Source organism: Engraulis encrasicolus, chromosome 12 (assembly GCF_034702125.1).
Source record: "Engraulis encrasicolus isolate BLACKSEA-1 chromosome 12, IST_EnEncr_1.0, whole genome shotgun sequence".
NCBI lineage: Eukaryota > Metazoa > Chordata > Actinopteri > Clupeiformes > Engraulidae > Engraulis > Engraulis encrasicolus.
Genome location: NC_085868.1, coordinates 46,690,778 through 46,717,676, shown reverse-complemented (window position 1 = coordinate 46,717,676; position 26,899 = coordinate 46,690,778). Strand labels below are relative to the sequence as shown.

The 26,899-nt window shown below is 42.7% G+C and overlaps 1 protein-coding gene across 2 annotated transcripts in view; it reads right to left on the bottom strand.

Annotated features, from left to right (window-relative positions):
• gpc6a (glypican 6a) overlaps positions 1-26,899 on the bottom strand; it is a 208,198-nt gene that overhangs the window by 34,289 nt on the left and 147,010 nt on the right. The window contains exons 5-7 of one of the 2 annotated variants that reach the window (XM_063212292.1): positions 21,569-21,699; positions 11,070-11,219; positions 8,295-8,324 (exon numbers count right to left, since the gene is read on the bottom strand). In XM_063212292.1, coding sequence (XP_063068362.1) covers positions 8,295-8,324; positions 11,070-11,219; positions 21,569-21,699 — 311 coding nt within the window. The remainder of the gene's footprint in view (positions 1-8,294; positions 8,325-11,069; positions 11,220-21,568; positions 21,700-26,899) is intronic. The other variant, XM_063212293.1, reaches the window with a different exon arrangement.

Genomic DNA, 26,899 nt, shown 5'->3' with positions numbered 1-26,899 from the left:
GAGAGAGAGAGAGAGAGAGAGAGAGAGAGAGAGAGAGAGAGAGAGTGAGAGAGAGAGAGAGAGAGAGAGAGTGTGTGTGTGTGTGTGTGTGTGTGTGTGTGTGTGTGTGTGTGTGTGTGTGTGTGTGTGGGTGTGTGTGTGTGTGTGTGTGTGTGTGGGTGGGGGGGGTTTGATGTCAGCAACATTCACATGAGCTGCTGACCTCACTGTCAGTCTCTCTCTCACTCGCATTCAGGGTGATAACACCAATAAAAAAGACCTCATCGTCAATTAATTATCCAGGCCGGCCTAAAAATCACGCTGTGCCACACGTCTGATTGTGTGACCCCAGCTAGCTACAACAGCAAGAGGAATCGTTAATATCAGGACCATCATTTTTAACACAGGCAGTATGCTGCCCAACATGTAACACCAATGGCAAATGAGTAGTCACAGCTTTCAAAAGTGAATGGTGGCAGAAAGAGCAGATGTGTTGATGATGTCATCAATGAAAGAGCTTCTACCAGACTTTGAAACTCTACATTTGTAAGATCTGCCATAAAGCCGTTGTCGTTATGACAGAGAGAGTAGAGAGAGAGAGGTTCCATTGGCCCATTGTTTCCTGGTTCTATTATTGGGGGGGGGAAATCCTCCTTTAGGCAGACCTAGGCAGACCTGAGGACTGTTCTATTCAATGCTAGGAGCATTATGACACGCCCCTTTAGGCAGACCGGAACCTGGTCATGTTAGGTGCCCATAGCAACCTATTATGTTGGCATATCTCTATACTTAAAGACTCTCTGGTTATGCTGCTGGTCGTTGCAGAGGAAGTAGAATTCCACTACAAGTATGTATTTCTGCCTAAAGAAAGCAGAAGTGTGTAAACAGTCTATTGGGAAAGCTGCGAGGCACTTCACAACCTTATAATTATTTGTCTGGCCTCCAAAAAGCTTCCCCTCACATGTTCTTGATACTCTTCCCCTCATATGTTCTTAATAAAACTGCAAATAGCTACTATGGCATTTTGCCAACAACACACACAGCACAAGTCATACAAATATGCTTACTACAGTAAGTATCTGAATTTGATTTGGTTTGAGGAATATATTGGGCAACTTTGCAGTATTGTATTGAGACAAAAACCTGGCAAACTATTTATTTTGGCTCTGGTCACACATGTGGTGCAATTGGGGCAATGCAACTGTGGCCTAGTGGTTAAGGAGATGGGCTTTATATGAGAGGGTTGCCGGTTCGAATCCCACCCTTCCACTCCCTGCATCGCTGTGCACTTGCAAGTGCACTTAACCCCACACTGCTCCAGGGACTGTTATCAATACCCTGTACATATCTGAAAGTCACTTTAGATAAAAGTGTCAGCTAAGTGTATTTGGCAACAGACAGCACAGTTTTAATGAGCAACATAGTCGCAATACCTACTCTGGCCACCATCCTACACAGTGCACCTTTAAAAAATTTTTTACACATTGTGAGTATAAAACGGTGAACTCTGAATAGTTCTTAAGGGCCGTACACACACATCGCTGCTATTTACTAGCTTCTCGCTTGCTCGCCTACTCGCCACTCTATCATGAAACGTTCGCTGAAAGTTCCTGCGGCTTGAACTGCCAATGAACAGGCGAGAAGTACCGAACTCTGCATTCCAATTGGTTACTCGCTTACTCGCCTCGCTCGAAAATAAAATATTTTCAACTCGGGATCCGCCCACATCGCATCCCTTGTACAGTTCTCGCCTACTCGCCTGCTACTCTCGCTGGAACACATTGACATTCTATTGAGTTAATTCGCTGAGCGAGTAAATAGCAGCGACGTGTGTGTACGGCCCTTTACACCCCTGTGAGTGACCCTATGAAGCTGTAACTTAAACCGTGCCGTAAAATGAGTTTTTAAAGACTGGGCACCATTACGGTACTTGGTCATGGTTAGCTGCTTTAAGAGCCACTGCTTTGGGAAATGGAGAAGGACTGGTGGAGGGGGAGTGGGGCGGACATTTTCTACAAGTTGTGTTTTTCTGTCGACCACATCCTTATTTTTCACTGTGCTTAGTTCAGGAACGCACAACCCTGGACCATAAAGTGTCACCACAGGCCATTATGTGGCTGGTGACCATCAACAGCATAAAAAAAGAGTACCGTATAGATGCCAGCGGCAGGCAGAGGAGTGAACAGCATGATGGCATCTTATGCTCTATTGAAAAGTTGACATCGCTACACTGTCATCATAAAACTGTCATCGGAAAAATGAGGGTGTGGATGTCTGTAACTCACTCTCTCCCTCTGACTGTACTCTCTCTCTCTCTCTCTCTCTCTCTCGTGTGTTTGTGTGTGTGTGTGTGTGTGTGTGTGTGTGTGTGTGTGTGTGTGTGTGTGTGTGTGTGTGTGTGTGTGTGTGTGTGTGTGTGTGTGTGTGTGTGTGTGTGTGTGTGTGTGTGTGTGTGTGTGTGTGTGTGTGTGTGTGTTTCTCTCTCTCTCACTCTCTCTGTGTGATAGAAAGAGAGTCACATAGAGAGGACACATAGAGGGGTGGTGGGTGGGTCTCCTGGAGAGAGAGAGAGAGAGAGAGAGAGAGAGAGAGAGAGAGAGAGAGAGAGAGAGAGAGACAGAGAGATAGAGAGAGAGAGAGAGAGAGAGAGAGAGAGAGAGAGAGAGAGAGAGAGAGAGAGAGAGAGAGAGAGAAAGGGTGGGTGGGTCTCCTAGAGAGAGAGAGAGAAAGGGTAGAGGAGAGAGAGAGAGGAGAGAGAGAGAGAGAGAGAGGGAGAGAGAGAGAGAGAGAGAGAGAGAGGAGAGAGATGAGAGAGAGAGAGAGAGAGAGAGAGAGAGAGAGAGAGAGGTGGGGTGGGGTGGGGTGTTGGGTGGGCATGGTGTCCACTGATTTCTGCAGCAGCACGCAGTAAAATGGCATTGGCAAGCAATGTCGGGAACATAAGTGATGGTTCTGCATTGCAGGGAAAATATTGTCTTTGTGGGGGCTTGCGTTTAAAGGGAGGTATTTCCTCAGTGTTGACTCTATGTTAAACTGTAATTAGGAGCCTCAAGGATCATTGCTACCATTTTTATGACTGAAAAGCCATTACTATATTTTATCATTCGGCTACAGCCAAGAGAGAGGTTCGTGCAAGGGAACAAAACCATTTAGTTTTTATGATTTTGAGGGAATAAGTAAAATCGAAGGCCAAATATTTTCAAACTCTGGCGCAATGAAAAGCCATAAAACATTTTCAGTATTTTGGAAGGAAATTCCTTTTTTGGCACCTACTGTATGCAGAAAAGAGCAAAAAAAATGCAATTTTGGCTGACAATCTGGGCATGTGTCTTGGTTTTGTTAATGTTGACAGACTTCGGTTATCTTAAGAAAACATAGAATACTGCCATGTCATTACAACAACTGGCACGTCGCTGAACTCAAAACGTCTCAATCGGCACCTTGGGACAATTCCACGCCTGCAAAAAATGTCAGTGCAGTTTCGACTAAAGAAGAGTTTGCTAGACGGGACGCTAGACAGTGGCCCCATTTGTTGACTCCATCCTTAAAGGAGTATATACAGTTAAAATACAGTTAAATACCTTAATACAGTTAAAATCGTTGGCTGGGGTTTATAAAGGTGGTAAAGTGTCTTATTTTTCATGTGAAGCGTTGTCTTGCTTTAAGACAAGTTAAAAGAGGGAGTATGTCGCTAAGCTAGTGAAAGTCAATGCATCCATGTAGCATGCTACACGGATCCATTGACTTTCACTAGCTTAGCGACATTCTTCCTCTTTTAACTTGTCTTATAACAAGACAACGGCTTACATGAAAAATAAGACACTTTACCACCTATATAAACCCTGGCCAACGTATTTTAACTGTATTAAGCCCCAAAATAGTGCATACCCCTTTAATACAAATCCACCACAGAAAGCTCCTTTCTGCCCGGCCGTGGCTTAGGGGGCTGGGCACTGGACTGCCACTGGACCGCTTCGATTCCCGGCCTGGGTCATTTCCCGATCCTTGCCCGTCTCTCTCTCCCACTCATTTCCTGTCTCACTCTTCTCTGTCCTGTCTAAATAAAGTTGAAAAACACCCATTTTTTTTTTAAAGAAAGCTCCTTTCTGGGATTGATAGTTATTTCCTTCAGGCTGACATAGAAAATCAGGCAGCAAGGAAGCCATTGGGGGAATACACAATCATTACACAGTATCATGAAATGGAAAGTATCTCTTCTTTTTGAAACTTTTTAGAAAAACCTTAAAAAACCTTTGTCATATAACTGTACAAATCAATGAAAATGCATCTAGAAAAAAACATTTTATATCAGATAATCAGAGCTCTATGAATACAAAGGAGGTGAATCGTTGTATGCCCTCATCTATATTGTCATTAGAACACATCTGGTGATGCTCAAGGCTGTCTGAGAAGAGAGAGCTTTCGAAAGTGTGGTCAATAGCATTGGCTGGCTTATTATTATTAACATGATTAAAATTGATCTGAACACTTTGCATTGTGTGCCTTTAAAGTAAAGTAACTACATCATATAAACTATGCTCATACTGACAGTACCCCCAAACACCAGCAGAGGTATAAAAAGTAGAGAAACTAAAAGAAAAGAAAATATCCTCATCGGATGCTTGTTAGTTATGATGAAATAGCTGTTGCAGCCAGCAAATATCTAATATCATGAACTAGTGTTATGTTATGTTATGTTGCCCAGGGGTAAAAACAGTTTTCGTTTCCAATCGGTGCTAACCCCCCCACCCGCAAACAAACAATAAACAAACAACATAAACATGTGCACTACAGATCTACGAATATCGCTGCATGACTATTTCGGGTGTCACTTGTCTCAAGTGCCATAGTGTGATGGCATGTGTTTTCTACTTAAATAGCACACCTTACCTTTTTCAAAGGCGTGTTTTTGGGCAGGATATAACCTATTCTCCTACCGGTACTGCGCACCAGCTGTACATTTTATACTTGTGCTACGCACCTGTGCGCAGCTGTCTACTTTCACCACTGGTGTTGCCACAGTACCCAAAACACTGAACACACTACATATGATGATGATGATCAGGCCAAGCTGAGTGTTTGCATGAAAAGACGTTCACCTCGTCATCTTTCACTTCATAACATCCATTTCATATACCATGGACTACATCATCACATATAGAACTATCCAGTGGTGAAAGTAGACGGGTGCGCACAGGTGCGCATTGCCGGTATGACATTTACAGCTGGTACACACTACCGGTAAAAGAATAGTTTTAATGCTGCCCAAAATCCCACATTTGAAAAAAGTAAGGTCTGCTGTTTCAGTTAGAAATCACACTATGCCATTTGAGACAAGTGTCCTCCTATGAAGAGAAAGCCGAAATAGTCATGCAGCGATTATAGATATGCAATGCTCATGTTTATTTTGTTTGTTTATTGTTTGTTTGCGGATGGTGGTGGGGGGTAGCACCGGTAAGAAACGAAAACTACTTTCACCCCTGGAACTACCTCAATAGCCTGCAGCAATGCCATACTGAGAAAGGGAAAGACAAGGAGCCTCTACGTCTGTAGTGAATCATATCAGAATGACAGTCACTCGTGCTGCACTCACAGTGCACTCACAGTGATGGGTCCATGCCAAGACTACAAACACAACACTGGAGCAACAACCCCACAGAGGTTCTCTCCCACACAGGCCATTAGCTGCGTTCCCTGGAGTTGGCTGGCCAATTTTAAGGACGCATTTATCTGTTAAGATTCTAGCATTACACCCAAAAGCAAGTGTGGGAAGGGATTATCGGTATGTGATCCTCATTACAATTTGATACAGCTTGATTCAGGACATTGGGCTCAACATAGACAGAGTCAAGAACACACATCCATACTGTGCATTTTTACTCACTGTTGTACATCAGGTTGCTGCACATGTGCAGACATGTACGCATGCACACATTCATTCATTCACATACACTGACCATCATTTCAGGAGGCACAGTGTTGAAGATCAGAACACACTTGCACGCATGCACGCACGTACACAAGCATGAATGCACGCACGCACACACACAGGCACGCAAACACTTCAGGGATTCAAGATCAGTCTTTGGCCCTTGTTGCAGCTTTGTAATTCATAAAATTACACCGGCGTGTCATCAAGAAAGAGTATTACATGCCAACGCCTGGCCGAGGAGTGAACAGCAAGATGGCATCTTGTGTGCTTTTGAAAATGTCTTCGCAACACTGTCATATTAAAACTGTCATCAATAAAAATGAAGGTGTGGATGTGTACTCCTTTCTTACTGTAACATCCTTTTTACTATCTCTTTTCTCTCTCTTTCTCTTTTTTGTGTGTATGTGTGTGTGTTTGTGTTTTTGCACACGTGACGTGTGTATGCACAAGTGTATGTATGTGAAAATATGTGTGTGTGTGTGTGTGTGTGTGTGTGCAGTGTGGTGTGCCTGTGCAGTGTAGTGCATCTGTGTGTGTATATATACGTGTATATAGAGAGAGAAAGAGACGGGGCGGGGGAGAGAGTGAGAGAGAGAAAGAGGGAGAGAGAGAGAGAGAGAGAGATTTGGCTCATGGGTGCTCTGTTTCTACTTTATACCCCTGCAGGGGAAGTTGGCAGGTGAGCAGAGTGACATGTCTCCTGAAGGACGGCGGTCCATTAACGCAGCACACAGAGGAGAGGAGAGGAGTAGAGAGGAGAGGAGGAGAGGAGAGGAGAGGAGGAGAAGAGAGGACCGGAGAGGAGAGGAGAGGAGAGAAGCGGAGCAGAGAGGAGAGGAGAGAAGAGGAGAGGAGAGGAGAGGAGGAGAGGAGCGGAGCGGAGCGGAGAGGAGAGGAGAGGAGAGCGCAGCCCCTCAGAAGGCCCTGGGTGGGAACGGAATCCATTGGACTGGACCCATCTCCCTTTCCATCTCTTTCTCTACAGCTCTCTCTCTCTCTCTCTCTCTCTCTCTCTCTCTCTCTCTCTCTCTCTCTCCCTCTCAATCTCACTTGTTTTTCTCAAGGGCACATCGCTGACAAGGAGAATCAGACTCAACTGCGTTCGTTTTGGCCCTCCACTTTCACGAGGCCCTAGTGACTGTTGCAATAAGTCAACACAAGAAATATGCACCAAAAAAAGGAAAGTTACAGGGGTTTTGAGTCATGCCAAAGAAATGAATAATGTTCAGCCTGAAAATATTGAGTTAGTGATGGGGATAATTTGTTAATGTACATGACTTAGAGATATTCCTGACTAAGAGACTTGGCGCTTTCTCACATAAACGTTTCAGCAGATGAAACATGGGGCCTTTTTTCTTTTTTCCCCTTTTCCTCAGCAAAGAAATCACACACTCACACAAGAGATGCTGGAAACGGTTTCATCGCACTGGCTTCACATAGTATACTGCATACACACATCTAACATAAAGAAATTATCATAGTGACATGGTATCTCTTGATCAACCACCCTTTCCTCCACCATTGTTTTAAAAAAAATCACTTGAGACAGAGAGATAATCTCCTTTGACTTCAATAATTAAATGCTGATGTTCCATCTTTGGTCCTACTCTTCTTGTTCATAATCTACTGTCTTCTGTGAAGCACTAATGAGGGAGTGACCTTTTTGACCCCAACCAACACTCTTCAAGACAATCCAAAGCACTGGACAATATAATTATAATCCACACAGCGATGGGGGAAGGTGGAAAAATGTGGAAGACATGCAAGGACTGAGAGAGAGAGAGAGAGAGAGAGAGAGAGAGAGAGAGAGAGAGAGAGAGAGAGAGAGAGAGAGACAGAGAGACAGAGACAGAGAGAGAGAGAGAGATGGGGGTGAGGAAAAGATGACTGAGAGAGAGAGAGAGAGAGACAGAGACAGAGAGACACAGAGACAGAGAGACAGAGAGAGAAAGAGAGAAGAGAGAGAGTAGAGAGGAGAGAGAGAGAGAGAGAGAGAGAGAGAGAGAGAGAGAGAGAGAGAGAGAGAGAGAGAGAGAGAGAGAGAGAGAGAGAGAGAGAGAGAGAGAGAGATATGGGGGTGAAGAAAAGATGAGGGGGGAAATTAAGTGAAACAAAGAGAGAGAGAGAGAGGGCTACGTGCTAAGCTAAGAACAGGAGAGAGATCATAAAAAAGAGTTTGAATGAGACGGCAATGAGACGGGGTAGAAAAGAAGACAGACTGAACGTGATGAGAGAATGTGTCAGAGTCTGGGGTGTAGTGGGAGTGTGGTGTGGTTAGTAAAAATAGAGGGATGGGAGAAGATGGTGGGGGTTTGAAGAATTCACAAGACAAGACAGATGATGGAGCTGAGGGAAGAGAAGAGGAGAGGATGGGAAGGCTTACGCTCTGTTGCATTGTCCTCCAGACAATCCTCTGGGAAGCAGCAGCAAAACAGAGAAAAGAGGGATTTCATTTAAAAGGCATATGAGAGAGAGAGAGAGAGAGAGAGAGAGAGAGAGAGAGAGAGAGAGAGAGAGAGAGAGGAGAGAGAGAGAGAGAGAGAGGGAGGAGAGAGAGAGAGAGAGAGAGAGAGAGAGAGAGAGAGAGCTTGCCTTGGGGTGAACATGATCTCCATGCACAACAGAGTATAGCTGAGGCACTATTGCACTATTACATTTTATTTCAGAAAGCACTATGACAGGTATGCTCAATCTTTCCACACATAGACTGTGATACAAAAATACTGAAATGCAGATAAAGTAGAAGTAGTGTTAGACTGCATCACAAAAAGAGAAAAACAATGTTTTTTTATTTAAATATACACATATATTTTCCCACATTCATCCCCCAATATTTTAATTTTGTGCCTTTTTGTCTTCCTATCAATTTAATGATCTTCACATCCAGTGTACAAAGGCTCATCAATTATCATTTGGTGTTCAGGACTAAGCCAATCAACATGGAAATGTGCATAATCAATAGTTTTTTATTGGGTTTGGGTGATGGGTGTTGGGAAAGTACAGTAAGCATGGCATAAACCCTAATCATCATTTGTTTTCTTGATCTCTTTGCAAATATTACCACTCTACTATTCTGACAACCTTTCTGATCATGTGATTCCTTATTCTACATGGTTTATCTTTGCTGAATCATTGAACATTTTCATTAACAAGAACATATTAGGTTGATTTATTTTAATTGGCTAACACAATGAAAGTGTGGGTTAACCTGATTCAGCATACAGTGCGTGCATGTTTTAACGGAACTGCATAGAATGTGAAAATTGCAACTGTAATGTAAGGCAATTAATCACATAGCATCTGAGGTCCAGCGGTGGTGAACTCAGGGTTAAAGTAAGAGACTAGTGACTTCAGGGTTGCGGGTCATATTATCCACCCACTGGATCAGGCACCCTTGAGATACCCTTCACTCTGTAGGCCTACATTGCCTTACACTGCTCCCAGGCACCTCTGTGAAGTGAAAGCCCACCTGAGAAAGCTCCAACTCCCATTGTCATTGGGACACAGCACACAAGTGCACACTGCACACAATGAAATTCCATTTATGCAGGATGATACCATGATGAGGGTACCTCAGTCATGTAGGAGGATGGGGGAGAGTACAGGTTAATTACTCCCCCACCCATGACCCGAGTTGTAGGGGGATGAGGGGGGATGCCATCCCTCTACAATGAAAATGGTCTAAAATCATCCCCCTCAATGAAAATGGTCAAAAATCATCCCCCTCTAAAACAGGCATTCCTTCTTCACATACATGTATTGTGTTAAAATTGCCCTCTTAACAACTACATCTCCAAAATTTTCTCAGGGGAGAAACTCCCTAACACCCAATACTCAGAATCCATCTCTAACCATCTCCCCTGCTTTGATTTTACAACTCGATCACAACCCCCACCAACCTGGCATGTCAGGATTCGAACCGGCAACCTTTGGGCTACAAGTCTGAAGCCCTAGCCGCTAACCAATGACTGCCCTCTTGACAAGAGGCATATAACCCATCAACCATGAGTAGAGGTGGTGTGTTATATGCAGGTTGTAGTGACTATGCAACTGCTGAAAGTGGCACAGGTCAGAGCCAAGCTGAAACTTAGTTGAGAACCTTTTGATGACAGGCAGCTCCATTTGGAGTAACCTGAGAAAATCTCTACACTTAATGTGCCTCACCGGCCTAATTTTTTAATGTTATGCTTTTAATTTCTGCAGATCTAATAGGAACGGAAGCCCCTTAGCCCCTAGGCATTAAAAACCTGAAATCTACAACCTTTAATATGAACTGAAAGCGTAACAGGATTAACAAATTTGTAGCAAAACGTGCAATCGGTTGTGAATTCTTCTGTGTGGTAAGATCTAGAGCGAGCCAGATGAAGGTACTGCGGTGCATATTATTTCAGGGGATGCTAATGAAGAAAAATATAGTCTTTGTTGTTTACAAATTATAGACCTGCTGTAATTAGTCGGATGTTGTGATGTGTTCTTGCTGCATTTTAATTGAGCAGTTTTGAAACACGGTAATTCTTGGGAACAAGAAAAGTACCACATGGACAAGTGTAGTCTTAAGGTGGTGAAAAATAACTTTAATAAAGGGGGTTGCTTTTTTAGGAGTTTCCAGATGCTACATACTACAAAGCTGGTTAACAAAGCTGGAGTAAACCAGGTTAAGTCGAGAGGTAAATCATCTAATAGAAGAGCCTGGAGTCCTCATTTTCTTAAGGACACACAGGACTTCAGGCTCTTCTATTGGATGATTTACCTGAACCAGTTTTGTAGCATAGGCCCCAGATGACATATTCCAGACAAGGCTTGCAGCCATGGCATTTGGTATTTGCTCATTTTTTGGCGCTCAACAGTGTTTACGAAACACACCCTCTGTGACCACATGAGCCACTCCCTGTCACCCGTCACATACACAGACAGCCACCCAAACCACACACACACACACACACACACACACACACACACACACACACACACACACACACACACACACACACACACACACACACACACACACACACACACACACACACACACACACACACACACACACACTCTCTGACGAAAAACACAAACCACCCCTTTAAGATAAACACAACCATCTACACACACGCACACACACGCACACACACACACACACACACACACACACACACACCCTTACCAGGCGGTCCAGGCTAGTGCCAGCAGCAGTCGTGGGTCGCTCCTCTGGGCTGTAGGGTCGAAAGCGGGCATTGAAAGTGTCTGTGATTCCTCGGGCAGACCGACCCGAACCAGCTGGCTTAGGGTGCGGGTGCCCACATCCCTGGAAAACCTGGAATTACATAGTGTACAGAGTGAGAAAGAAGCAAAGCAGCCGTTTGTTTTTGGGTAACAAACAATATAGTAGGCCTACATACCAACAGTGGATTGAAGTGATTTTTGTGAAGAAGATTAAAAGAAAACTAATCGGAGACGATAGGATATATTAAAAAAAAAAAAAACTTAAATTGGTGAACAATCTAAACGCAGAAATCAGCTCATCATAGAATGGTTACATGGTGTTATTCAGAAATGCTCTTATTCCGAAATTGATGTCTATTGTCTGAAAACCGCCACGTTTCCCACCGAAATCTGCAATGTCTGTGGTTTGTGCTAAATTACTCAGGTTTTATCAGTTTAGGGAGAGTGCATTCAGTTACCCTAACCCTAACCCTGACCCTGACCTTACGGCATGTCGAATGTCTGAATAGCGGTATGTCTGAATAGCGCTTGCCCCCCTCATAGAATAGGTTCAGCTTTCCATGATATATTATATTATAGTATCACCCCGTCTGCCAAAATACAACTGTGCTGTTGTGATCAGACAGCATCATAATGACACTCGGGCTGCTGACACCCTTTGCTGGGCCCGGGACAAAGACATCTGAGAGGGCCCCAAACCCAAAACATACAATGACATGAGGATCCAATTCTGGGGCCCCTCTCTCCCTGGGCCCGGGACAAGTGACCCCTTTGTCCCCCTGCTGTCGACTTCCCTGATGACACCAAGAAAGCAGCATGTCGTAAAGCAACAACACCAATCCAATTTCAAGGCTGCTGAGCTGCTCAGGTCTCGGCGACGTTGACGTCTTGAACACTGCCAGAGCTGAGCAGAGAGCAGGGACGGTTCTAGTCAATTTGGTGCCCTAGGCAAGCACCCCTCTTTGCTTTTGGTGGACTTAGAAATTGGCATTGTGTAAACATAGTGTCATACGTTTGATCAAGCACAGTTGATATATTACCTATGTACTAATTAATAATTGTCAATATAAAACTTAATGCTTTAGTTTGCTTAATGTTTTAATTATGTAGGACTAGGCGCCCCCAAGACATTTGGTGCCCTAGGCGACCGCCTGGTCTGCCTATGCCTAGCGCCGGCCCTGGCAGAGCGGCTACGCTTTCTCTCTTTAAAAAGCTTATTCCTTACTTTCACCTTGTGAGGATCCTACTCTGGATTCCGTACATCCAAGGGCTTAATCGCATTTTTCCTGTCACTGTGTTTTTTTCTTCTTGTTGTCTTTCAGCCCAACTTTCAGCTGGGAGATGTGCTTAAATGCCATGCCTGACGCTCCTGACAAGAGTGTCTTCCTCTGCAGTGTTTTCTGCTTCTGTAAAACATGCGTCTAGTATAGCGACGGGATTCCTGACTGTTTTTTTTACACACATATCCATTCTCTCTCCCTGCCTCAGTCTCTCAGTCTCTCTCCATCTGCCTTTTTTAAAAAAGTGTCCACCTTGCTCCAGTGCCTCTTGTCTGAATCTGTTTTTTCTCTCTCTCTCTCACTCGCTCTCTCTCCCTTGCTCTCTCTCTCTCTAGCTCACTCTCCCTCGCTCGCTCTCTCTCTCCCTCCTTCGCTTCCCCTACCTCAATCTTTCCACGTTTCACTCTATTTTTTTTTTTGCTTTGTCTGTTGGTCTTTCCGTTTTGTGTTTCCCATGCAAATCAGGTTCCCAACCGTCTCCTTTTCTTTCCCTAAAATAGCACTGATTTGACAACCAACGGACCTACATAGCAATAACACAGAGTCTACTCTGTCAAAAAATATCACTGAAAACTGGGTTTGTATAGTAGGTCTGAACTACTGCTGTCTGTATATCTATATTTTTTTTCTTTTAAATGAAAGAGGTTGACAAGGGCAAAAATATGTGATTTGAATGAATTACCTCATGATGCATTTGAAATATGGTACATTTTCAGTTTAAGAGCAAGCTCTGACAACTGAAGGACTGAAGCACTCAAATGTACTCTCTCCCTTTAGGGATCCCAGTTCTTGGACATCCTTCACACTCTGTCTGTCAGATCATGTAAGATGCCTACATACTATGTGACATATGTCCTGTTTCTCCCCCATTATGGCACTGTAAAACATACATGAGAGTAGCCTACTTTCAAAGATGTATTCTACATGTATGAGAGTACTTTCAAAGAAGCCAAATCGACTCATCCAGACTCCCACTCATTAATATGAAATAAACACGGTGACGTCACGTCTGGCCATTGGCTGTATGGGCAGTTTCTATGGGACTACCATGAAAGAGGCATAGAGGCCATGAGCAAAACACACACTTCACAACAGCACTGATGAATTACATACAGTACATGGAATGAGCAAGTCAACATCACTTATCACAGCTTGCTTTCCCGTACCCGTGGTCTCTGGTTTAGTTTAAATTCAATACAACATCGTTCAGGCAGACACCTTTTACTTGTAGTGTTCAGACACTTGGGCAGGAAGTCAAGTGATGGTGGGGAGGAAAACTTCCCTTTCTGTCTTTTTGTTAAAAAAAAAACATTGTACGAGCTTGTCACAAGGTCCTGTGTGCTTTGTGTGATGTCGAATGGCAGAAAAAGTAAGAGGAAAGAGAAGCAGGGAAAACCAGGTCAAGTCATGCTCCACATCACGGCTTGACATTAAATGTTTGCTCTCTTTTGCTCACTGCCCAAAACGGCTAGTGATTTTTCAGAGTCACTATTAAGCCTTCCTACTAGCCACAGTGTTCGTTGTCAGTATATTTAAAATATATTTTCTTTACCATGATACATGTAAGCTCAGAAAATGAGGAACTAAAACAAGACGCTATGGGGTGTTAAATTACATTACATTACATTACACTTAGCTGACGCTTTCATTTACCCAAAACAACTTACAGTCATTATTTTTCAAGGTACTGGTTACAGTTCCTGGAGCAGTGTGGGGTTGGGTGCCTTGCTCAAGGGCACTTCAGCCATGGATGGAGATGTAGGGAGTGGCCAGGTGGGATTTGAATCTGCAACCCCTACACTCTAAGAAAATTTCCCTGCAAAATAACAGCAGTTACTGGCAATTATATTTACCTGTAATTCTACTGTTATTTCAAACCAAAAATCAAATACAGCTCATTGCTGTTTAATGTATCACAGTATATAACATTTTTTCAGCAGCAATTGAACTGTTAAATAACAGTACTCTACAGAAAAATAACAGTACATTTCAGTTAAAAAGTTGAATTGTACTGTGTGATGACAGGCAAATACTGGGTCATAGTTGTATTCATGAATATGGCCATGGCAATTTCCCACCCCACCCATCATTCTCCATAACTGTGGTACCCTGGCCATGTTACCACCCCACCCTCCCATCGTTCACCATGACTGGAGTGCCTTGAGCATGATACTATGGCGCAATGCTGTATTGAGAAAATGGTTTGCGGTGGTCCTTTGAAAGTGTGGGCATGAACAAAATGTCAGAGTACGCAGTGCTATGTTACAATGATAGTGTGCAAGGTGGGCTTTTTACTGTATCTCTTGATGAGCCAATGATGAATATAGCATTGGTCAGTCTTTAAAAAATTATTTTGCACCAAGTAGCACAGCAAACAAGCAGCACTACAAGCTAGCTCTCAAAGAAATGCCTAATTTGCAGCAGGCACATTATATGCCACAATGCCACAAATGATGCCACATACAGCAAGCTTTCACAAAGAGGAAAGTGTGCAAGCATGTAAGCAAGCTTGTAGGCAAGCTTGTAGGCAAACAAGTGCTATGCTGTGCCATGCAGGCCAGCCAGCAGGCAGGCAAGCAACTGAAGTGTTGATAGTCCAGATTTATATACAGGTGCAAGAGTACCATGTGACCAGAGTCATCAGGCCCTTGGCAGGTGACGCCCGTAATTGAATAATGGCATAACAGCCCTACTCAGGTGAGGCCAGGCACTGATTAGCAGATTGGTTTAGATGGGGCTGCTTGTTGCAAGAGTGTTACAAGTTCTTAAAATGTTTCAGCCATTCACACTTTCATCACTATCAAAATGCATGTGCTACTCACACTTTGCTGCATCAAGCACTTTTTAAGTATTGCAGTTTCCTTAGATATTGTTTCATCATGCTTGATAGTATCAAATAATCTTTAACCAGTCAGAATGACTTCAGTTCTTCAGGTGGTATTGAAGTTTGATGGTGATCACGGACAAGTGGAGGATGAATGGGTTTCAATGGTGCTGCCTAAAATAACTTGTTATTTTCTAGAGATGCACCGGATCCGGTTCCGGTTCCGGATCCGGATCCGTCAGGATAATAGAGTTTTTCACAGGGTCCGGGTCCGGCAGGATCTTAAGCAGTGGATCCGGTATCCGGCATGTTACCTAAAAATCAGGGTCTGGTGCATGTCTAGCCTATGCTTTTCAGTCTTTCACAACCCCAATCACTGCATGGAGTGAAATCCCTTTGGAAGCGGCTATTGAAGGCAGTGTGGCAATAAGCCAATGAGTCTAAACAATAGTTTGCGCCAACGTAATAAAAAGGACCCACGTGTGCGAGTAGACTATATGTTTCAAACCTTTTGTAGGATCCGGTATCCGGTTCCGGATCCGGCAGGATCTTATTCAGTGGATCTGGTATCCGGCAGGATCCTAAAAATCAGGATCCGGTGCATCTCTAGTTTTTTCCACAACGGCGAATACTGCTATTGTGCAGTACTTACTGTTTATGCTCAATATGTGACTCAAAGTAATATTTTCACAGTAGTTGTCTGTTTTTTCGAAAAGCAGTAGAATGCTGTTGCAGAATTTCCGTAAATAAACAGCTATTTGTTACAGTGTAGATTGAAAGACCAACTCTCTAACCACCAGGCCACGGCTACAACAAATGAAACAGCCTACTGTATATGAGATCTTTCTTGAACCTAAATATAACACAAGGTGCAAAAACAGGATATACATATGCTACTGAGATATGTCATAACCAAAAATAAGTTACCTGTCAAAGTGGCTAGGGAGACTAAAATTGTTACTAGCCATGGCCAGATGTTACCTATTTTTGGCCGGTTGGCAGGTGCCAGTGTCAATTTTGGGTTGGGATGCGCACATACAAAAAACAATAATCCATGTGTCAGACAAAAGTGGCAGACAATGTGATGAAGTGGTCCACACACTGCCGTTTGTACAATGAAATAAAGTTTTATTTGCATCCTCAGGAAGATCCCACTGGTTGATCGAAACGTTGCCGTTTGTATAACGAAATAAAGTTTATATTTTTGAAGCTCATGCCCAGTGTGCGGACCACTTCATCACACAGGTGCCCATCGTATAAGGTAGGAGTAGAAGTACTCTTACAAATGTAATTACAACACTAGTGGTATAGTATGACATGGTTTCAACTAGAGATGTCCAATATTGGCTTTTTTGCCGATATCCGATATGCCGATATTGTCCAACTCTCAATTTTCGATTCCGATATCGGCCGATACCGATGCCGATATATGTGGGTTATTTTTCCTCATGACAAATCTGAACATTACAAATCTGCTGTTGTGGAACTAAATATGCTTAATTGTATTGTAATACCCCACTAGATGCATTCCCGAATGCAACAAAGCTTTCCAAATATTAACATCGTCTGTGCAAAATAGAAAAATAATTAAGAAGAAAAGTGTACAGTAATTCAAGCATTATTATATCGGTTTTGATAGGTCAAAAATCCGATACCGATATTTACCGATATTACATTTTATGCTATTATCGGGCCGATAATATCTGTGGGCCGATATTATCGGACATCTCTAGTTGCAACTTTGTAATATCACACTTCTAGTTCTGTAATTACATTTGTAAGAGCACTTTTACTTCTGCTTCATACATCTCTGCAGGTGTCAAGGGCAAGTCCTGCTCCACACACTACAACATCTCCTCAGAGTCCCGTTTTGTCAGTCACCTCCCTTGCATCTCAAATACCTCCTTTCACTTATAGTACACCTTCAAGAAGACAACACTAAAAAGAGATGTGCTATTGTCAATTCAGTCATGAGCATAGAGGCAGTGTTTTGATTCAGACAATTATTCCTCATGTGTGGCCTGAGGAAGGTCTTTAGACCGAAAGCTCGGATATTAAACATCTGAAGAGGTTTGCAGAAGGAAGTGTGCAGACATTTTGCCTTTAAATTTAATTTTTTTCCTCCTTCTCTGTCACCCTTTAGGTGCTGAATTAGGGGGGCACGGACCTATTTGACCCCCCCAATGATGAGGGTGGAGGGGCACAAACACCCCAATAATAATGAAAATGCTGATTGTTGTCTTCTATCCGTCTGTGCTCATGTTTAAGTCCTTACAACATTCTACAATTTTGACCCCCGCATGTTGAGCTGAAGTTGGCGCCTTTGGATTGAACCATTGAGGGGTCATTCCACGCCAAATCTCCGAATCATCCCGCACGACCATCTCAGATTTGGCAGAAAAAAATCAAGGAGGTTCACAAACGTCCCAATAGGAAAAGTGCAAAATTATAGCTCTCAACTCCTCATAGTTTTTTCATTAAAAATGTTTTTGTCAGGTACCCCCCTGACTCGTTTGGAACAGACTTCTCAGAGAGCCCACTTTCATAGTGTTGTATCTAAAAAACTACTTTAAGTAGGTCCTTATGAATTTCAAGGGGTAACATTTGGAACATGTACTTGTGAAATGTGGATTTTCACACATCCTCTTGTCATTTACCACCGTTTTCTGGGGGCTTAAAGTTGCTTGAAAAATTCTCACCTTTGAATTTGTGGGCATCTTTGAAGGACTGTGGTAAGTGCAGTTTTAAAGACAGAGGTTTGATATGGACAATGTATGTTCCCAACCATTCTGTGCATGTTGTGTTGAAAGACTGATCTTCTGCGATGAACAGTTTAGAAGATATGAAGTCTTTAAAATGGAAAAACTGAAACTTGGTGCCATCTTTGCCACGTTATTTAAAAAAAATGTCACGACTCACCACCAAATTATCAACAGTTTTGGAAAGATTAGATGTCTGTTCTTAACATATCCAAAAACTGGGATGGTATTCTGCCTCATTTGGTCACAATGATTTTTAAAAAAACCCACTGTTGTGTGACTTCCACTGCTCCTATGAAAACCTTATATTGGGGGGCAAATTTGCCATGCTATACCAAAACAATGACAGCAATCACCACAATGAACACAACAGTTTTGGAAAGATAGGATGTCTGTTTGTAACATATCCAAAAACTGGGATGGTGTTCTGCATCAATGTCTTGTAATGACTCTTGAAAAACCCTTTGCTGTTACATCAGCAGCTCCTGTGAAAATGCCTAAGTCACATGAATTACCAGGGGCGGAGCTATAGGGGGACAAGCAGGGCATTTGTCCAGGGCCCTCTTGAATTTGTGGTAGGGGCCATAATCATGACCTTTGCAGACTTTTGGGTGCCAATCTATTTGGGATGACACTGTGAATGGCAGGCAGTTTTGGGCATTTTTGATACAAGAAATGTGACTTGAGTATTTTTGAAGCACACAATAAGAAACAGTTGAGTGATTTATATACCATTATTATTTTTATTTTTATTTTTATTTTAGCTTTTAGGTCACAAATTTTTTTGGTAACTAAATGTTCGTGAATTAAAGGTTATTGCCATGTGTTTAAACCTCAACACTGTAGGAGTTAACATTTTGCTATTATACCGTAAAGTAAGTCTTGAATTGCAGTAGTGATAAATTAATTGAATTATTCTGATTTGTAAAGTAGCTTTATTAACACATAGTCTTGATACAGGATGTTTGCCAAATTTGATTTTTTTTAAATCATATTTCTTTTAGCTGCAAGGATATTTTGATATAAATAATGAAAATATAACCACAACTCAGAAGCTTCCATTTACTTAATTTTGTGACATTTTGGGGCACCCTGGCCCTACCTCAGACAAGGATATTTTACTTCTATACATTTTAGTTTTCCCACGACCTCTACAATACTACTCTGTTAATAGAGATGCATATCAAATGATTCAACACATAGACCTTTGCCATGAACCAATACAATGCGCTAGGTTCCTCGGTCATGGTTAGGACTGGGGAGGGGCCAAGTTCTATGAACAGGTCACCTTTGTCATGGTTTTTTTGGGGGGGTGGGACACTTTTATTATCATGGAGAAGAGAAAAAAAACAGTGATGATACAAAAGGAGGAGACTGTTCGTAAGGAGGTAACCTGACTAAACAGCTGTCCTGCCCCTCCAATCACCATGACTGAGCTACCCTGAGCATGGTGCTAGACCACTGCAATACTGACTGAACTCTCATTATGGGTCAACACTGTCGCAGAGCTGAGCAATGCAAACATCAATGTCTGATGTTTTGCATTGACCCTGACGAGTTTGCACAAATGGACATACATGTATACATGGAGTGAAACACAAATCAGATGTAGAAAGAAATGTCACATGACAAAAGGTGATATATCATGATAAATCTCATACACGTTATAAATCTCATACACAATCCCAAATAATCCACAACAGTCCTCAGAACTGCATCAAAATTGGTAAACAAGTTATTAAAGATTGTTATGAATTGTAATAAAAAGCATTGATATGTAGTGATAGTCAGGATGTACTTGTTTCAAGATCTACGGGGATGTTTCAGTGATTCAACATTTCATCACTTTATTCCGGTATTTGGTTTTCAGTGCCTAAAGATGAAGTTTACACACGTCTATAACCTTTGATTTACTGAAATGTAGTTTCAGAAAAAGCTGAAAAAAAAATCTGTCAACAGCCACTTTTACTTTTTTTGCCGTATTATATTGAGTGTGTCGAAAATGCTCAAGTCAAATATCTTGTATCAAAAATGTCTGACTCAAATTGCTCAAGTCATTCACAGTGGCGGAACAATTGCACATAGGGCCTCATGGCAAATACTGGTAGATAGGGCCCCCATGTAGCCTGCAAAGATCAGAGCAGGGGCCCCCACCTCAATAGAGCAGCAAGCTGAAGATGTCACACAGCCGTTTTTACAAGTCCATTCTTAAAAAATGAGACAGAGCACCACCCCAGTTTTTGGATATGTTTAAAACAGACATTGAGTCTTTCTAAAACTGTAACTGTCATAGTGGTGAGTTCTGTCATTTCTTTTGTATAACATGGAGAAGATGCCACTAATATCAATTCTTCATAGGAGCTATGGAAGTCACCCAACAGTGGGTTTTTGAAAAATCATTGTGACCAAATGAGGCAGAATACCATCACAGTTTTTGGATATGTTAAGAACAGACATCTAATCTTTCCAAAACTGTTGATAATATGGTGGTGAGTCGTGACATTTTTTTTTAATGACATGGCAAAGATGGCACCAAGTTTCAGTTTTTCCATTTTAAAGACTTCATATCTTCTAAACTGTTCATCGCAGAAGATCAGTCTTTCAACACAACATGCACAGAATGGTTGGGAACATACAGTGTCCATATCAAACCTCTGTCTTTAAAACTGCGCTTACCACAGTCCTTCAAAGATGCCCACAAATTCAAAGGTGAGAATTGTTCAAGCAACTTTAAGCCCCCAGAAAACGGTGGTAAATGACAAGAGGATGTGTGAAAATCCACATTTCACAAGTACATGTTCAAAATGTTACCCCTTGAAATTTGTAAGGACCTACTTAAAGCAGTTTTTTGGATACGGCAATCTGAAAGTGGGCTCTCTGAGAACTCTGTTCCAAACGAGTCAGGGGGGTACCTGACAAAAACATTTTTAATGACAAAACTATGAGGAGTTGAGAGCTATAATTTTGCACTTTTCCTATTGGGACGTTTGTGAACCTCCTTGATTTTTTTCTGCCAAATCTGAGATGGTCGTGCGGGATGATTCGGAGATTTGGCGTGGAATGACCCTTAGCAGAGTGTCAAGGAACAGGGCTTTGATTCGGACAATTGTTCCTCAGGAGGGTCTTTAGTGAAAGCCCATTGGGAAGCTCCAACTCCCATTGTCATTGTGACACAGCACTCAAGTGAACACTGCACACAACGAAATTGCATTTATGCCTGACCCGTGCAAGGGGGCAGCCTTCAGTGGCGCCCCTGGGGAGCAGTCCGGCGGGACGGTACCATGCTCAGGGTACCTCAGTCATGGAGGAGGATGGGGGAGAGCACTGCTTGATTACTCCCCCCACCAACCTGGCGGGTTGGGAGTCGAACTAGGCAACCTTTGGGATACAAGTCTGACGCCCGAACTGCTTACCCATGATTTAGACCGTACTCTTGGGCATTAAACACCTGAAAAGGATCTGGAAAGTATGTAGACATTTTGCCATAAAATTGACATTTCCCCCCCAATGCTTGGCCCTCTGTAGTTGCCAATGTGGAGTAATCCATTCTAGTTGACAGGGACAATTGCTCCAATACCTTTGCTGAGACCTGCATGGTGTTGTCCTGCATGGTCATGATGGCCTCTGAGATCTTCACGTCTATGGGCTCCATGACCGCCTCGATGTTAAACGGTCCTTCCAGTCTGTCTGCCACCAACAACATTGCATCTGGGTAGCACAGAGAGGGAAAGAATCAAAGGACAACATTATGTTTACAGCACAAAGCATGGACCACCTGACTAACAACAAGACTATAAGTAAAAATGCAACCTGTAGCCTCTTTGTGCAGATGGCGTCGCCGACGGGCTGAAAATACTAAACTACATCATAACAACATTGCTATGACATTACTGAGAGCCTCAAGTATCAGATTAAGACATAACCATTAAAATTTTGGTGACAGGCTATAACATAGGCTCTGCACAAATGGGGTTAAGTATAGTCTAAGTAAAATTTCAAAATAACATTATGAAGTTGACTGGATGCAGCTTTGAGGAGGAAAAATGACAAGACTGACATGAAGTATACGTAGTGTGAGCTTTTGATAAAACATAACATTTGAGCTGAAGTAGTAGAGTATGTGAAGAATGCATCACACCTTTTGTGCTGTTCTGAGACTGAGCTACTATTGCCTCTTTTCCACTGCCGTTTTTCTGGTAGGCCAACAGCTCCGACACAGCGCGACTCGGCCGCCATGTTTTGCTTTTTGAATAGGCACAACACAGCTCAATCTTAAAGCAGCTTTGTCGAGCTGTGCCTACCAGAAGACCGTCAGTGGAACAGAGGCATATGTGACCTATGATTTATTTATTCTGTCACCTCACACACCTCTCTACATACATGTTCTCTTCCGAAACAGCCTCTAAAAACAGTTAACATTTGTAGGAAACACTCCTTGTCTAGAAATGCCTCCAATGCCACTGACCTCAAGCAGGACTGTAAACAAAAGCTTTTCTCACCTCCACAGTACTGTATACAGCAGGGTTTCCCAAAGTGGGGTGCGTGCACCCCTGGGGGTGCGCAGCCTGCCATAAGGGGGTGCATGAGCTGAATAGAGCAATGGCTGATATGTGTGTTTTTATACAGAATTCATGAACATTATGTAGTTTTTAATTTTTTGGTGAATTGTATGCTTGAAGGGTCCATCTGAAGTGTAATTTATAACTCCTAGACTTGTAATAATGGCAGAAATAACGTCAGGGCTGTTGGAAATGAGGATTGCCCAAAATGTGCGGCTGTGCAACATTCGCTTATGGGGTGCGCGAACAAGATTGAAATGTAAAAGGGGGTGCGCAGAGGGAAAAGTTTGGGAACCGCTGGTATACAGGGAAGCCGATAGGGGAGGGCAAAGGGGACAGTTGTCCCGGGCCCAGGGACAGACAGGGCCCCAGAATTGGTTTCTCATTACATTGTATGTATTGGGTGAGGGGCCCTTTCAGATGACTTCATCCTGGGCACAGCCAAAGCTGTCAACAGCCCTGTCTGTATACCCAGGAGCTCTCAGGTATAGCTCTCATGGCCTACCAACACGCCTTGGCGTAGAGCTTAAAAAACACACATAAACACACAGACCAAACACACCCCAACCTCAGGGAGTACAATTATATAAGGTTTTGTTTTTTTTTCTTCACAGAAATCAAGTGAGGTGCCTGCACACCGGATCTACCCAACAAATGCCTGAGATTTAAAATAAATGGACATGATGGTCCTAGACATTACAGACATCAAAACAGCCTATCAAGAGCAATATAGAGAATGCAGTAGTACATTATAACTCCTCCAAGAGTAGTTTATACGCCTTTATATCTCAGTAGCGAAAAGGAATAACAGGTGGAACACACCTCATATGTCTTCTACAAATGTCTTGTCCAGTTGCTTCAACAGTACATGTCTACTAGTACTCTGCGTACAGAATCAATTTGCAATCATAGATGTTGAAGATGACCCCATTTAAAATCAGGGCTTTGAACCGTTATTTTTTTTCCAAACGTTTTGTTCCGAACAGAATCGGAATTATAACGTTTCCGGTTACGAGTTTCACCAACAAATTGACGTTCCCGAACCGGTTAGAACAAAAAAAAAACTGTTCCCAGAACGGTTCATTTCGTTCCTGTCAGGAAGAAAATTCTCGGTGCGCTTTAAACGCCCTTCTCTGCAATGTCTAACAGTGATGCAATGTAAACTCGCCCCTTTTGTATGATAGTGGTTTCTCGTATTTAAGATGTGGAGTGGAGACTTTGTAATCCCTCTCTCCATTCAGTCAGCGAATGTCTGATGTTACACAGGACGTGAACCTTAGCCGTCATGGGCCTCGTTTCCGAAAGGGCCTTAAGTACTACTTAACGCTACGTGCTACTTAAGTTCACACGTAACACCATCGTAGAGCTCACGGAGCGTTTCCCAAAGCCAACTTAGCAAAGAACCATCGCAGGTTGACACGTAACTCTAAGAGCAATCCACGAGTGGTCTAGAGTAGTCTTAGCACGCTACGATTGATCGTAGCGGCATGGCACAGTGGAGACACCCACAGGATATGAAGGGAAAAGAAGAAACCTGCGCATAAGATTGCTGTTTTAAGACGCGAGGGGCATGGTACAGTGGAGACACCCATAGGAAAAGAGGCAACTTGCGCTTCAAGTTGATGTTTTAAGACGGGAGTGTAGCCTAAATATCATGGCAGCACAATTGACACTGCAACGAAAATAAGAAGGTAACATTAATTGTGGATGTGTAGGCCTATAAAATAAAAGTAATGTGTTTGGAAATATTTTACAGGTAGTAAAATAGTTCGACTGTGTTTGATAAACCTGGGCATAATTAAACTGTGATCAATCATAATTTGTGTGAGTGCTTCATGAACAAGAACAAGGCAAAATGAATAAGGGGCTTCGGCAACCAGAGACAAGAGTGTTGGTGTCGGAAGGCCACTTCCGAAACTTTATTTATTTTATATTTTTTGAAGAAAAATGGTCAGCGAGTTGTTGCACCCTCTTTCATTTTCAAGTAGCCTAAGAAAGGGAAGGCGACGCCGAAAATACATGATAGTTGTAGGCGAAGGGTAAGCTATGACAAAAATTAAAAAGGCAGCGATGGGGATTCGTGTAGATTTTTTGTTTTAATAACAGCAGGCTGCCGTGCAAAAATGTCCTCACAGTTGTGAAAGTCTTGAGCGCGCGGTACTTTGCGCACCGCTCACCACATGTGCCAAGCTCCTCTCCCTATTCCGACTCTAGTAGGCTAAGCAATAAGAAAAAGGCAGCGAGGGGGTGTGTCAATTCTGATGGACATTGTTTTTCATAACAGCATGCTAAGGTGCTCCCGACAGTTGTCAAGCCTTGAACGCCTTGAGGTTGTAACTTTGCGCATCCCAATTTGGAACTCCAACTAGGCCTAGGCCTACTTGTCTTCTTAAATATTAAGCTGCAGTAAAGTGCACACGCTTTATCTGGGTCTTAACGGCGTAGCTCATTATTACCGTCAGTTGGGAGTTTTGCATGATTTCATTGTGTGTGTGCATTTTATTTCATTTGCCAACAATAACTCCTGTCTATAGTTGCAAACTGCTACAAATGTAGTCCCACCCTTATAGAAAACAACTTTTGATACTGACACACGCCTTACATTTTGTAAATGGTTTAGCAGCAGATGACGGCGCAGTTCACTCCGAGTACACTTCAGCACCACATATGTGGACAGCGATCCTTAAGAGCGACGCTACGAATGATCTTAGAGGCTGTGCACGCGCGTTCATGTACGAGTGTCTTTGGGAAACAGTCGTAGGAAATCTAAGAACATTCGTAGGATCACTGGTTAACGACACACGTAAGGCTAAGAACCATCGTTATTGGGAAACGAGGCCATGGTAACGTGCACAGGAAAATCATTACTATTTTTTTTTGTTTGAGGAACGGTATTAACCGGTATTAACCGGTTACCATTATTTTTAAATAAGTGTTCCTGTTCCAGAACATACTTGTACAAAATAATAACGTTTCCGGTTTCTTTTCTGTTCCCTGTAAAATGCAAAAAGTTCCCGGTTTTCGTTTTCGTTCCTTGAAACGGTTCAAAGCCCTGTTTAAAACTTGAGATCACAGCACTGCAATGCCTCCTCCAAAGAAGTCACACACAACACAGTTACTACTGTAGGCAAATTAGTCATCAACATCAACCAAATGAAGAACGGATGCCAATCAGGATGGAGGAAAAGACTGGGGTGAGTTTCTCAAAAGAGAAGTTGTTAGCCTGTTAGCAACTTCGGTAGTTGCCAATGGGAAAATGCATTGAAAACAGCAAAGTAGCTGATGTAGTTAGCAACTTTGGTTTTGAGAAATTCACCCCTGAGTAGTCGGCTCAGAATTACATACAGTATAGGTATAATGCCTTCAGAATGGTGAAATTGTCTAATATTGCTCTTGCATTACACTGACGGCTGCTGTTCACAATTCACTCTATGCAAAAGTGAAACCTGCCTTCCCCACAATACCCATAAATACATGGTCTCAGGTTTACTGCAAAATCAACAGGTTTTAGCAGTTCACGGAAATTCAGGCTGCCTGCTGAGGAGCGAGTAGCAAAGAGCAATGCTTTATGACACCACTAGCGAAGAAAGAGAGGGGGGGGAAATCACCTTTACATGGTATATATGTGTATATGTATTGGTTCTCAGATAATCAGATAATAAGCCAGGCAAACACGCTTTGCACCATGATGGACAGCAAAAGACAATATAGGCCCTAGTTTATTGTCGCTGGTGACATTATTAGTAGATAGTTGTAGCTTGTAGTATGATGGCAAATATTTAAAGGAATAAAAGAAGCAACACCAAGTAACACCATTCCATGGCCATTCATGTTTTTTTTTAATAGAGTTCAAAAAATTGCCTAAGACCCATACTCTTTTTAAAAAACACATCTTTTAAAAGTTTCACTTCGCTTTCGCAGCAAACTTTCTTTTATTCAGTGCAACTGAAGAAAATGAACTTGGTTTACCTTGAAGCAAAACCCAAAGACCTCCACCCAAATGGTGTAAATAGCCCTCCCTTTGGCCAGAATCAATAGAAGAGATAGTTGATTCGGCCGTGCCACAGTTTCATCATGAAAACGACGTGTTATTAATTTGCGCTAGCACAGAGCCTATTACTCCGGATAGGATTGTGGTATTGATCGGACACAACCTGGTGAAAGAGGAGGGGTAGAAGAGTATTTGATCTTTTCATTAGCCCCTGTCTGGTCGTTGTGAAGCAGAGAGATTACACAGTCTGCAGGTGCTCTAGGAAAGCTAGGCTACGCGGCCCCCTTGTGTTTTATTGTACTGCCGCTAACCAACGAGCGGATGGACTTGGAGGAGAAGGAGAAGGACAGGAGCATGT